This window comes from Solanum pennellii, chromosome 12, assembly GCF_001406875.1.
Source record: "Solanum pennellii chromosome 12, SPENNV200".
NCBI classification, from domain to species: Eukaryota; Viridiplantae; Streptophyta; class Magnoliopsida; order Solanales; family Solanaceae; genus Solanum; species Solanum pennellii.
Genome location: NC_028648.1, coordinates 10,449,411 through 10,463,641, shown reverse-complemented (window position 1 = coordinate 10,463,641; position 14,231 = coordinate 10,449,411). Strand labels below are relative to the sequence as shown.

The 14,231-nt window shown below is 32.6% G+C and overlaps 2 protein-coding genes across 2 annotated transcripts; both read right to left on the bottom strand.

The window, feature by feature from the left end:
- Positions 1-8,394: 8,394 nt before the first annotated feature.
- LOC114075390 lies at positions 8,395-9,581 on the bottom strand. The gene is made up of 3 exons (XM_027913865.1): positions 9,508-9,581; positions 9,088-9,438; positions 8,395-9,008 (listed from the first exon to the last, which is right to left on the bottom strand). Exons 1-3 carry the CDS (start codon positions 9,562-9,564, stop codon positions 8,811-8,813), a joined length of 606 nt encoding a protein of 201 aa, XP_027769666.1. The 5' UTR covers positions 9,565-9,581; the 3' UTR covers positions 8,395-8,810.
- Positions 9,582-10,210: 629 nt separating this feature from the next.
- Positions 10,211-12,855, bottom strand: LOC114075254. Its single transcript, XM_027913756.1, has 3 exons — positions 12,821-12,855; positions 10,547-11,795; positions 10,211-10,423 (listed from the first exon to the last, which is right to left on the bottom strand). Exons 1-3 carry the CDS (start codon positions 12,853-12,855, stop codon positions 10,211-10,213), a joined length of 1,497 nt encoding a protein of 498 aa, XP_027769557.1.
- Positions 12,856-14,231: the final 1,376 nt, after the last annotated feature.

Genomic DNA, 14,231 nt, shown 5'->3' with positions numbered 1-14,231 from the left:
TATATATATATATATATAATTGTTACCCCATAAGTCCATAACCCATTCCTAATCCTCCCATGCGGCCCATACTATTATTCTCAGCAGTCGGCCCAAGCCCAACTACATAAATTCCGATTACTCAGCAGTCAGCCCAAGCCCAACTATCCAAATTCCTACCCAAATACCCATAACCCAATTACCCAAGCCAATTTCCTATCAATTGATAAATGATAAATCCCTAAATTAACATCATACAAAATTACAAACACTGAAACACACCAATCACTACCAGTCGAGAGTCGATGACGTCCAATCCGTAACGCCGCCAGCCCGCCACGCTGTCAGCCTGTCACGTAGATACGCAGGCCGCAACAGCAGCACACGCTATCGTCGCGGCTGGTCGATGATAGCCCGAGACGCCGCCACGTCGATCGCCGGCTCGCCGCTGCCCGCCAGCCGCCACTTCCGTCTTATCATCAGTTCGTCACTCTCACTCATCTCTCAACTCTCAACTCTCGTTTGTCGTCACTCGTAACTGTAAGTTAGTCAAATCGTCTTAAACTCTCATCATCAGTTATATCTTAACTCTCATGTACTGATTTTGTAGTTGTTCTTACTTCCTTGTGCTCTTGCGTTTGATTTTATTGTTTGTTTCCTTGTAAGTTGTAACAAAGCTGAGGGGCGAGGGCTATTGTGACTTTGTGAGGCCTGATCCGTGTAACTTTGTTGATTGTTGTTCTTGTTGTTTGTTTCACTTTTGTATAGATGGCACAAACTGGAAGTAAAGGAAGTGAAAGTGGAGCTTCAAATGAGAGCATACCTTACACCTCATCTCCCAGTGAGGTTGAAGTTGATGTTGATACTTCAAAGAAAATAAAAACCATGGAACCTAGAGCTAATAGTTGGAAGCATTTTGAAAAGTTCACCACTGAAAATGGAGCTAGTAAAGCCAAATGCAAGTATTGTGCAAAAGCTTATGCAACTTCTACATCATCTAATGGTACGTCATCAATGAATACTCATATGAGAACATGTCCTAAATTTCCTATTGACACCGTAGATAAAGGTCAAAATCTAATTAATTTTCTACCATCTTCAACGGGAGCAAAGGAAGGGGTCATTAGCACTTGAAAATTTGACCAAGCACAAAGTAGAAAAACGTTAGCCAAAATGATAATTGTTGACGAGCTACCATTTAGTTTTGTTGAGAAAGAGGGTTTTAAAAACTTCAAGAGAGTTACAATGCCGCTTTTCATATTCCTTCTCGTAGAACTGTGACGAGAGATTGTTATGAACTATAACTTGAAGAAGAAAAACTTTTGAAGAAAGTTTTCAAAGAAGCACGTCCAAGAGTTTGTCTTATAACAGATACTTGGACCTCTATACAAAAAATAAACTACATGTGTTTGACAGCCCACTTTATAGATAGAAATTGGATTTTGTATAAAAGAATAATAATTTTTTGTCCTATTTCTAGTCATAAGGGCGTGGATATGGCGGCTTGAATTAATAATTGTTTGCTTGAATGGGGTTTGGATAATGTGTTTACTATTACAGTTGATAATGCTAGTTCTAATGATGTTACTGTGAAAGAAATGTCTAAAAAATTGAGCAATTGGGGAACTATATTATGGATGGTGACCATCTTCATGTGAGGTGTATGGCACATATCCTTAATCTTATTGTGCAAGATGGGTTGAAGGAAATTGGTAAGTCTGTCAAGCTAGTGAGACAAGCCATGAAATACATTAAACAATCTCCCGCAAGACTTAGAAAGTTTAAAGAATGTTGTGAATCTGAATTGATAACTTGTAAGAAATTATTATGTTTAGATGTTCCTACTAGGTGGAACTCTACATATTTGATGCTTGATATAGCACAACATTTTGAGCTTGCATTTGAAAGATATAATTTTTATGATATTTGATACTTGAATCATCTTCGTACCTTTGGTTCTGATTCTTCTGAAAACAAAGATGAAACTAGTGTTGAAGATGGAACTAGTGTTGAAGATGAAACTAATGTTGAAGATGGAACTACTGCAAATATTCTTTCAAGTGTTGACTGGAAAAATGTGAGGTCAATGGTGAAATTTCTTGAAACTTTTTATGTACTTACGAAGGTCTCTGGTTCTAATTATGTCACAAGCAATACACACTTTGTTGAAATTGCTGAACTTAATCTTATTTTGAAAGAGATGATGACAAATGAAGATCATAATTTGAAAGAAATGGCGGAAAGTATGAATGTGAAGTTCAAAAAGTATTGGGGTGAACCACAAAAAATGAACAAGATGATCTTTATTTCATCTGTATTTGATCCCCGTAACAAGCTTGATTATGTTCCATTTGCAATTGTAGATTGGGGAAAAGCTATGTTCAGAAGTGAAAAAATACATGAACAAACTGTTTGAGTATTATGTTAAGAAATCCCCAAAAAGCTCTTTACATGTACCATCTTCACCCACTTCATCTGACAATTCATCAAGTATATTTAGTGTGAGTGGTTGTGGCAACTTTGTAAATAGAGGAAGAATGAGAACGAAACAACAATTTGAGAAGCATAAAGAAGTTAGTGGAAGTTCAGGTAATAAATCAGAATTGGAAAGATATCTTGTGGAAGATATTGAGCTAGATATTGATGACTTTGATATATTAATGTGGTGGAAAGTTAATGAGCCGAGATTTTCTATTCTCGCGCAGATGATTCGTGATGTGTTAGTCATTCCCATTTCAAGTGTCGCATCAGAATGTGCATTCAGCATATGAGGTCGTGTTCTTGATCCCTTTAGGAGTTAATTAACTCCTAAAATTGTGCAATCTCTTATTTGTGTTCAAGTTTGTCTTAAAAGTGAGTCTTTTCCAATCAATATTGACGAAAATTTAGAGTATCTTGAACAACTTGAACTTGGTAAGAATTTGATATTTGTATTAACTATATTGAAAATAATTTTGTTACTTGTGTTTCTTAACAACTAACAAATTCTTTCATATTTTTTTAGATTTTGCTTGTAGTGGGACTGAATCTAGTATAATTGATATATAGTTGCAGCTTGTAAGTTCAACTATCAACTAGTGATGTGTGGTAACGAGTAAGTAAAGAACTTATTTACATAACTTGCTTGTTAGTTTTATATATTCTATTATGAAATGTAGATCATTGTCTAAACAGTTCTATTTTCTCGCAGGTCCATCAATGTTTTGTTATTTTCTTGGTTGCTATCTGCTAGAACTTGGGAGCTATTGCAATGGAGGTTGCAAGTTGCAACGATGTTTTGTTGATTTTCTAAATCTCTTTGTTGCTGGAGCTGCAATGAGCCAGATAATGATGACTTTAGTTTGTAACTAACTCTATTTTAGTGATGGACACAAGTTTGTTGAACTTTCTAGTGTTGTTGTGATGTTGTCTTGACTTTTGATAGTTTTTTTATTATTACTGATTGAGTCGATATCTAGTTATCACGATGGCCGTTTTACCATTTTTTGTATTAAATTTGGTTAAACCGAAACCGAACTGAATTTACAATAACCGAATCAAATCGAATTTATTTTGGTTTTGTTTGGTTTCATATTTGGCCAAATCGAACCGAACCGAACCGACTAAACGCCCAGGCCTAATACTAAGAGTAATATTTGTACATTATTACATTAATAAAGAATATTAATTATAGAAAATGAAAAGACAAATAAACTAGAATTATTGAGGCAAATATTTTATTATAAATAATGGGAAAAGGGTCTGATATACCCCTCAACTTTGTCATTTGGAGTTGATATACCCCTCGTTATGAAAGTGGCTCATATATGCCCTTACCGTTATACAAACGGCTCACATATACCCCTGTCGTTACAAAATGGCTCACATATGCCCTTCATTTAACGGAAGTTAAAAAAATTAGTTTTAAATTTATATTTATTACTTTTAATTTTTTAAATAAAATTATTTAGGGGTATATATGATTCTTCTATGAAAGTTCAAGGTATATTTTAATTTTTTTAATACATAAATTATTTTTTGACTTCTTTTATTATAATTATTTGAGTTTCTTATTCTTATTTTATTTTTTTCTTTCATTCCTTTGTTTAAAGAAAAAAATTTAAACTATTTTTTTGTCTATATTGTAATTTGATTTTTGTATTCAAAGAAAAAAATTTGGTCATCTACAATAAGTTTTACAAGAATATTAGTGAAAATTTGATTATCAAAATAATAATTCTAAATTTGTTATTAAAACAAAAAAAAAGTCAAAAAAATATGTTTGACGAGGATTAAATTTACTCATATGGGATTATATATTGTAAAAAAATAATAAAAAGTTAAATTAAAATTATCTTTTTTTTCATTTCCGTTTGAGGAAAAGGGTATATGTGAGCCATTTGTTTATAAGTAGGGGTATATATGAGCCACTTTCATAACAAGGGGTATATCAGCTCCAAATGACAAAGTTGAGGGGTATATCAAACCCTTTTTCCCTAAGTAAATAGAAAGGAAGAAAACCAACTATATTTTTAAAATTATGAATTAATCGCAATTTTGAAATAACTTGAAAACTCTCGAAAAAGGAATAATGCACAAGTACCCCTCAACCTATGCCCGAAATCCCAGAGACACATTTATACTATACTAAGGTCCTATTACCCTCTGAACTTATTTTATTAATAATTTTCTACCCCTTCTCGGCATATGTGACACTATCTTGTGGGTCTGGCACTGGTTGACTTTTTTTTAAACTAGTGCCACGTAGGCCGAAAAGGGGTAGAAATTACTTATAAAATAAGTTCAGCGGGTAATAGGACCTTAATAAAGTATAAGTGTGTCGCTTGTATTTTGGGCATAGGTTGAAGGGGTACTTGTGCATTTTCCCCTCGAAAAGTAACAATATGAAAAATACAAAGATGACAACTTGACTTATTAATAAACAACTTGAAATCTTCTAAAAAAATAACAAAAATGAAAATTTTAAGGATTGCAATTTTACATATTAATAAAACCAAGTGTATTTTCAAAATTATAAAGTAACTTTACATTCTTATGTTCAATCATTTTTGTTAATAAAAAATGTTTCACCGGACTATGAAAGTATATGTACGAATTTCTTTAAGTAGCATATTGTCATGATCCAAAAATGGGTGTAATGACAATCGTCTTATCCCACCAAGACAAATCAGCCTAAAACCCAACATCTAACAAAGTGTGGAAATAAACAAAAGTCCAATAACAATTTCTATTATGAAAATAAATCAACTTGGTTCAATCTCCAAAACCAGGTTGTCACGTGCACAAGCCTCTAATGTAAATACTAGAATTGAAATAAAACACGCAAGTCTAAAATGAAGTTGTGTTTCAAGTAAAAACAAAGTCATAAACTGGAGTAGAAAGGTTTGCTGAGATGACAAACAACTACCTCACAATTCTCCACAAGATGCCTCGAAAACGAAGAGAATGGAAGGTATCACGAAGACCTGAGCTCATAACCTACAAAGATTTGTAGAAGCAAGGGGTGAGTACCAAACCACACGTACCCAACAAGCAAACCTCTAAACACAAGATAAGATAACAAAATACGGGTACTGCTTACACCCTATCCGAACCTCCACACTACATCCTGCATAAAACCATCCCAACCTAACAGTTCATAATTTACAAAGCACATAACCCAGCTACAACACTCCAACAGGTTACATATTCTCAATAACATCTCAATATTCAACAGTCATAAGTTTCACAGAAAAGCACTCACAAGATCAACAAAACACGACTTTTAGTTCATCAATTATAAAATGTGCAATGCCATGAAATGTAATGTCAAGTATAGTGATGTATGACTGCCCTAATGATACACACCCGCTGTCTCTCAATCTGGGACCCATGAGGGAAATATCTGTCCATACATCCATCGCGGCATGCGAACAACCTTCGATATTAGTAATCATCGCGGCGTGCGATACGTCCCTCAAAATAAGATATTCATCGCGGCACGCGATACGACCCTCGAAGTGGTACATCATCTTATCACATAACACTTATCACCACCATGTCTCAGATCAATGCAAATGACATGCTCAAATAAAAATGAGGAGATAACCATTTTGATAACAAGGCACAATTTACAACAATGCATACAACACCAACAAATAAGCAATAAGCCTTCAAATCATTCTCAACACTACACAAGGAAATACACGAATTTCATACGCTTAACAAGATTTAGAAATCCACTTGCCTTAGCTAATTGAATAATCACTCTGGGACTTGAGTCTTCCCTTTCTGTTGAACTTTCGAATTGATGCAATCTATTCAAGTACATATTCACAATAAGGTTTCAGAACTAACAACACCCACATTATTATCAAGTTCATAATTCTTGATGCCAATTATTATTTCAACTATCATATTTTTCAAGTTCCAAGTCTAGGATTAAATCCCAATTTTTTCAATATTATTATAATTCAAATGGTACTCACAAAATACTATTAATCTAATATTTAAATATATATATCAAAACTTGAATCATAATATGATTATAATAAGAATAAAGCCAAATTACAATTTATCCATTCAAATAACATGACCTTAATGGTGTTCAAATAATACAATTCACCTAATATTTAATTACCTATTTTAATATATTTGACTGAAATCCTAATATTATAATCATAAGAAAATTTTCAAACAAAATAATATTATTAATGAATAAATAGAAAGTGGCGTCAAATTACCATGTCAATAACCTAAATTTGAGAACCCAATTTGTACATCTAATGTCAAAATTCACTATTATCATATACATTTAATTATTTTTTCAAGTATAGGTATATGACCCTCCAATGATCAGCTATGGTCACTGTTCAATGGCCAACAACAATTATTACCCAATAATTACATTTATATCCCATAAACATTTTTGTTTTCCCAAGTCAAAAAAAAAAAATTATTATTCTATGTATACAAATTCCTATATTTTCTTTTCCTTTTATATTCTATGTATACAAATTCCTATATTTTCTTTTCCTTTTACAATCAATTTGCCTTCTTTTTCACACACAGGCGCCTCACAGCCCCACATCACCACGGGATTGCATACATTAACCCACCAATAAGAATAACCGTTCTTACGCAAATTAAAAAAAAAAAAGCTAATTTGTTACTTTTAAATATAATAATAATAATAATAATAATAATAATAATAATAAAAATAATCAAATGTAACATCTATGCAATTAAAGTATATACTCAATTTATTGTTTAGAGGTGCGCCTATCTGAAGTATGTGAAGTATCGCCGTTCTTTTTCCCCACTTGTTTGTCTTCCTCGGTAAGTTTCTGCCTCCCCTTCTTTTCTAAATTAATAGTTTGTCAAAACTGACAAAATCCACTAACTTATTTTTTTAATACATGACCCTAATAGGATAGGGTTTTAAATAAATGATCACTTTAGCCTATTAATTATCGATTAATTTAATTAACTACAATTATTCCTCAATTAATTAACTCAAGTTAAACAAATATTCAAATTTTTCAAAAATGATCTTCCGAATCATTACATATATCGATATTCATTTACTCATTTTCTACTTATATATTTTAAAATAGGCATAATACATATATTTGCCCTTAAACTTGGCTTCAAATTTTTAGTATGACCTCAAACTTTCACTGTGCACAAATAGACACTTTAACTATCCTATTTTTTTTATAAATACACACGCGAATCCTACATGGCAAAACGCGTGTTATGCATGTTTTCTACGCGAGTTATGACTATTTTAAAGGCCCACAACGGTAAAAAAAAAAAGCAGAAATGATAAATATACCCTTAATGAATTCCTTTTATATATATCTTTATATTTCCAAAATAAAATTTACCTAAAATCTAATTTCTCTTTCCTCCTCTTTCAAATCAAATTTTTTTTCCTCTCTTTAAAACGATTTGTGCTCATATTTTGTGTAAATGGCTTCTAATTTTTTTTGTCATTGTGGAAAAAGAGCTATAATGAAGATTTCTTGGTCTGCAAACAATTCAGGTCAGTGGTTTCTTGGATGTGAAGATGGTCGGGTATGGTTCCGTTTAAAACATAATTTTTTCTTTAAATTTTAGTTCTCAAGATTCAATTTTGATGTTAAATTTGTTCTTCTTAAACAGGTTGGTTGCAAGTTTTTTAGGTGGTGTGAACTTGATTATACTGAACACGCTAGAATTGCTATTTCGGGATTACAAAAGAGGATAAAAAAACATGATGAAGAAAAGGAAAAGATAGGAGAAAATATCGACTTTTGCTTNTTATCATTGTGATACTATCTTGGATTTATAGAGAGTTCTTTATGTAGTAAATGTTAGGTTGTTATGTATACTGGTTGAAAAAATTATGCCAGAATTGTTATGTATAGGCTTTCTTTATGGGTTAGGGGCTGTCAATATGTATTTTAAGCAATCAAAGTAATGGATTGAAATGCACTATTTTAGAGTTGACAGTTTGTCTCCAACATTGGCTTCAATATTCATCACTTTTACAATCGAATAGCATTATTCACACACTTTCATACTAGCATGATTCACACACTTTCATACATAGTAAACACCTAACATCAAGGCAGCCTTAATATCAATCATAACAAACACCAAAAGGCTTCACAAAACACAACTTAATATCCATTAAACACAACTTAACAAACTCCAAATATTTGTCTATGCAAACATACATCAAAATAACCCAAAATACATCAAAATGATCAGTAATTGGAGTATGCCTTTACAAACAGTTACCAAAATAAACAAAAACAAAGACCTCCTAGATCAACATTTATACACATCAGTAAGACTTTGAGCTCTTATGGAACCCACTTTCCCTTGGATTTGCTTTGCACCTTTTTCTTTGACAATTGTTGAAGTTGATTTCCAGTCATTGCATCTTTTCCTTTCCATTTTAAACTAGGTGGCTTGAATCCAAGATCAACATTTGTTTGTGATGCATCTTTAAATGCCACCCCTGTTCCACTTGAGATAACTCTTTCACTTGATCTTCCTGGCTGCATAATTCATAGGGCATTATTTAGTATACCTAAATAAATATGTAAGGATATCAATTAAAGAAGGCAATATACATACGTTAATCACTTGTCTTCCAGATTGTATGTCTGTGTAAACACCAAATCCCACATCTCTTGTTCTTTTCCTTCCAACTGAAGCAGCTGGTTGCATTCCAACTAAAGAAGTTGGTGGCCTTCCAACTGAAGAAGGTGGTGGCATTCCAACTGAAGAAGATGATGTCCATGCAACTGAAGAAGATGATGCCCTTGCAGTTGACTGCTTCTTTTTCCTTCCTTTAACCTTTGAAGTATCTGCACATAAAGAAGAGGCATTTCCAGTGCTAGGCTGCCTCACTGGTGGTTGTGAAGGCTGCCTCACTGGTGGTTGTTGAAAGGGCCTTGCAGGCTGTTGTGTGGGTTGTTCAGAAGGCTGTAAAGACACACAATTAGAAGTATAAAACTGATTAAAATTTTAAAAAAAAAAGACAAAAGTACTTACCACTGATATACAAGTTCTTTTGTTATGCCCAACTTGATGGCATTTGGAACATGACATCTTCACTCCATTCTTTGATGTTTCTCCCCACTTCTTTTTTCTTGGTTCATCTTTATCTTTTCTTCTACATCTAACTGGTCTTCCAGGCATTGGCTTCACTTCAGGAGGCTCAACAGGTGGGTTATTGGTGTCAGGCCACATTACCATATTGGAAATGGGTTGTAAAAAGTACTTATATGCACTTAGAAATGTATCTTTTTGTACCAATTTTCCACATAATTTTCTGGTTCTTGCCCAATATGATATAAGGCACAAACTGCATGTTGGCAAGGTATGCCCCTCAACTGCCACAACCTACTGCTACATGTCTTTTTAGTCATGTCAATTATGTGTCTATACTCTCCTTCTTGAATTTCAAATCGAATGTCATGATTCCAATTCACCCTTAGTGCCCTGCCAATCTCTTTATTTTCTTCTAAAATCAGTCTTGCCATAGGTGAAATGTCACTGATCCAAGTATCTGCAAACTTAATCATATCTCCATGCCTATCCATCATTTTATGCCTAATATCTTCAAGCATACTAATCACAGATTTGTGTCTAGGACCAACAATCCATGAGTTAAATGTTTCACACATATTATTTTCACCACATCACACTTTGATCTTTCACTAAATAAAGCTCTACACCAATATTCTTTGTTATATCAAAGCACTGCCTCACATATTTTATGACCCAATTTCCCCATATATTCGAATTCATCTCTTAATTTAACCTGAAAACTAGCTTTGGAGCACCTCCAAAATGTTTTTCTCCTTTCCTCACCTCTCCATCTTTTTTGCCAGTTTGCCCAAATATGTCTTGCACACATTCTTCTTTCAGCATTAGGAAGTAAGACTTCCACTGCCACCTCAAGACCCTAAGAAATATAAAATCAAGACACTTTATTTATCACACACACTAAAGATATCACTTACTTCACACACTAACAACAGACAATGAAAACTTACAGTAACACACACAAAAAAAGTAGAATGAATACCTTTTGCATGTCAGACATGATTGTTATGCCATTTCCATCACCAAGTTGCAAGTCTTCAATGAGATAGCTTAAGAACCAACTCCAAGAGTGTTTAGTTTCTTGATCAACCACAGCCCAAGCTATTGGATACATTTGATTGTTTCCATTTTTTCCAACAGCCACTAATAATTCTTCTCTACAAGCACCCATCAAAAAGCATCCATCCAATCCTATAATCTTCCTACAACCTTCTAGCCATCCATTTTTCAATGCAACAAAACAGACATAAAAATATTTGAACAAGTGTAAGCCAGGGACTGTTTCATTATCAGTTCTTACCCAATAAGAACTCCCAGGATTTGTACTCTTAATTATATCAGCATAGTCTAACAACCTTGAAAACTCAAGTTTCCAATCACCCAAGAACTTGGCAATGACATTCATTTTTGCCCTGTAACATATTGATCTTCCCACTTTTAATCCCCATTCTTTTCTTAGTGTCTGTTGAAGCTTATGAACTCTCATGTCAGGCTGAGACATTATTCTATCCCTCATCTTCATTTCCACATATTTGGTTGTGCACAACCTGTTCCTATTCTTTGAAATACATCTATGAGCAGGATAGTATTTCTTTACAAAAAAATTTCCAGAATCTTTATCCAAGCTTGTAAAGATTTTCCATTTACACTTCCCTTCACATTTTACCCTAACTCTATGAGGTTCATTGGGTTTAAGCCTTAACTGAACCTTATGTTGAACAGCATAATCAGCAACAGCCTTTCTAAATTGAGTTGCACTCTCAAATATCATTCCCAACTCAAAGAAAGAAATAGAAGAAGAAGAATCATACCTCAGTTTGTTGCTTTTTCTTCTTGAAGGTAAATCAACACCCGGTTGTGCTAAAACATATAGCTCCTCATCACTATCTTCACTTGGTTCATCTGATGAATCAATAAACACTTCATCACCTCCCAATTTTCCATTATATTTGGCTGCCTTATTGTTGAAGATATTTTCAAATCCCTTATCTATGCCAACTTCTCCAAGCTCAACACTTTGATCCTTTAAGGGTTTTTTAGTTCTCTTTTTTTTCTTTGCAGATTCATTCTTTTTGTCTTCCCTAAGTTTTTCTCTAAAAGCTCTCAGTTCTTCATCAATTTCACTATCATCCTGATCTGAAACATCATCTATGTCATCCTCTTCAAAGTCAAGAGAATCACCATTTCCTTCTTCTAATGGTTGTTCAACTTCACCTACCCTGTGTGAAACCCTAGAGCAATTTCCCAATTCTTGATTATTTTTTTCAATAGAAAATTGTCACAAAGTAGTGGACCCCCCTTCTTTATCAGTCACATGCTTCAAAAACAACTTAATAGATGACCCACTCCACAAATCTTTAACAAAGTTATATAGTTGGTTGTCACTTTCTAACTTAACAAAATTATGGGTTAAAGGGTCTTCAGTAAAAAAAGCATCAACTTCATCATACCCAATATCTTTTGCATACGATTTCAGTTCGATGTCAAAGAGAAGTGGTCCTTATGTATGCTGAAAACGATGTTTTCCAATTTTGACACATATTGACCTTTATAAAACCGACCTCCATGGTGAAAAATAGCTATAATATGACTCATATGTATAAAATCAGTAAGAAAATAACAATTTTACACTAATGGTGACAGAAAGATTCTACTTTGTAATCAAAGATAAACTTTCAAAAGAGCAAAATCGAGGCATACCTGAACTAAATCGAGGAAGATGAACAGATGAACATCAACTTCAGTAGCAATCTTGAATGATTTTCCCCTTTGATTCCAAGATTTTAATTCCAAGATAACCTAGGGTTTTCTGTTTGGAGCTAAGTTACTGATGAACAAACGGGTGAAAATTTTGAAACTTGGATAATGCAACTTCTAGAAAGGTGCCTTCTAGAAATGTTACCCTCTATGTAATTTAAAATCAATTTTAATTTTTTTTTACTTCTTAAATGACGTGTAATTTTTTTAAAAAATAATGACGTGTAAAATATTTAATTAGTTGGCAGTTATTGAGTGACTCACTAATACACGTGGGCGCGATTGTATTTCACGCTCTTTGGGTCCCAAAATCGCGTGTGTATTTATAAAAAAAGTAGGATAGTTAAAGTGCTTATTTGTGCACTGTGAAAGTTTGAGGTCATACTTTAAATTTGAAGTCAAGTTTAAGGGTAAATATATGTATTATGCCTTTAAAATATTATACGCCACAAACACAATAAACTAATATTATCAATAAAAAAGTGAGAGATGAATTTACCTGAGCAAATAACTATTTTTGAAGAGTGTTATCATTATAATATAATCAATTATCTTAGAATTATATAGAGGTCTAAAGAGAATAAATTAAATATTTTTCTTTAAAAAACTCAGAATTTCTATCTTCATGAACACAAACAAATAATATTAAATGTATGATTTCAACAAAGAAAGAGTTGTAAATATATTAGACATCAAATTATTTTTCCTCGTAAAATCAAATCATGCAAGAATGTTTAACCATTTTCATTGTAGATATATCTCCTATAATCAACAAAGTTGATTAAATAAATTAAAAAATTATCTACCAAAAGAAGAAAAAGATAAAGAATAAAGAGAAAGTTGCATTTAAACACATATAATCATTTTTGACAAAATATAAGTAATTCTAAAGGAAATAATATAATAGAAACATTACTTCTTAAGCACCTAAAAAAATAAAGAATAACCAATATATATATAGCTCAAAATCCATTAATCTCCATCTTGGATATTTTCATTTCATCATATATACAAGAGTCAAGAAAAATAATAATAAATAAAATATTAGTCCTCAAATGAATCTCAAAGTTAACAAAATAAAACATTGTATCTCATAAAGAATAAGGAAAAATTACATTTAACCATAAATTCTCATACATAATTATTTTTGACAAAACATAACTAATTCAAAAGGAAAAATATAATAGAAATATTACTTCTTAAGCACTTACAAAAATAAAAAAATAATCAATATGTATAGCTCAAAATCCATTAATCTTCATCGCTTGATGTTATCATTTCATCCTATATACAAGAGTCAAGAAAAATGATAACAGATACATTATTAGTCGTGAAATGAATCTCAAAGATAACAAAACAAAATAATTTATCTAGAAGAAAAAAAAAATATGCTGACGTATTAGCCTTACTTGCTAATTAAAAGTAATATATGAAATAATATTAGAAAAAGATAATGCACCTCAAAGTTTACAAATATTATAGGCATAATACATATATTGAACCCGAAACTTGGCTTCAAATTTTAACTTTGACCTCCAACTTTCATAATGCACAAATAGGCACTTTAACTATCAAACTTTTAAATAAATAAACACATGAGTCCTACATGGAAAAATACATGTAGGACACCACGTAGGACGAAAAATGACATGTAGGATGACATGTAGGACATGTGTGTCTATTTGTTCAACTTTATACAACTTTAAGTGTCTATTTGTGCACATCCAAAGTTGAAGGGCATAAATGTGATTTGAAGCCAAGTTGTAACGACCTGTTTAGTCGTTTTGAGCAGCAGATTTTATTTCTGGAAAAACTGTGTGAGTCGACGGAACCCACGACGGACCGTCATGGACACGACGGGCCGTCGAGGGTGTCTCGTTCCAAAAGACTTAGACTTCTGAAATTTGGGT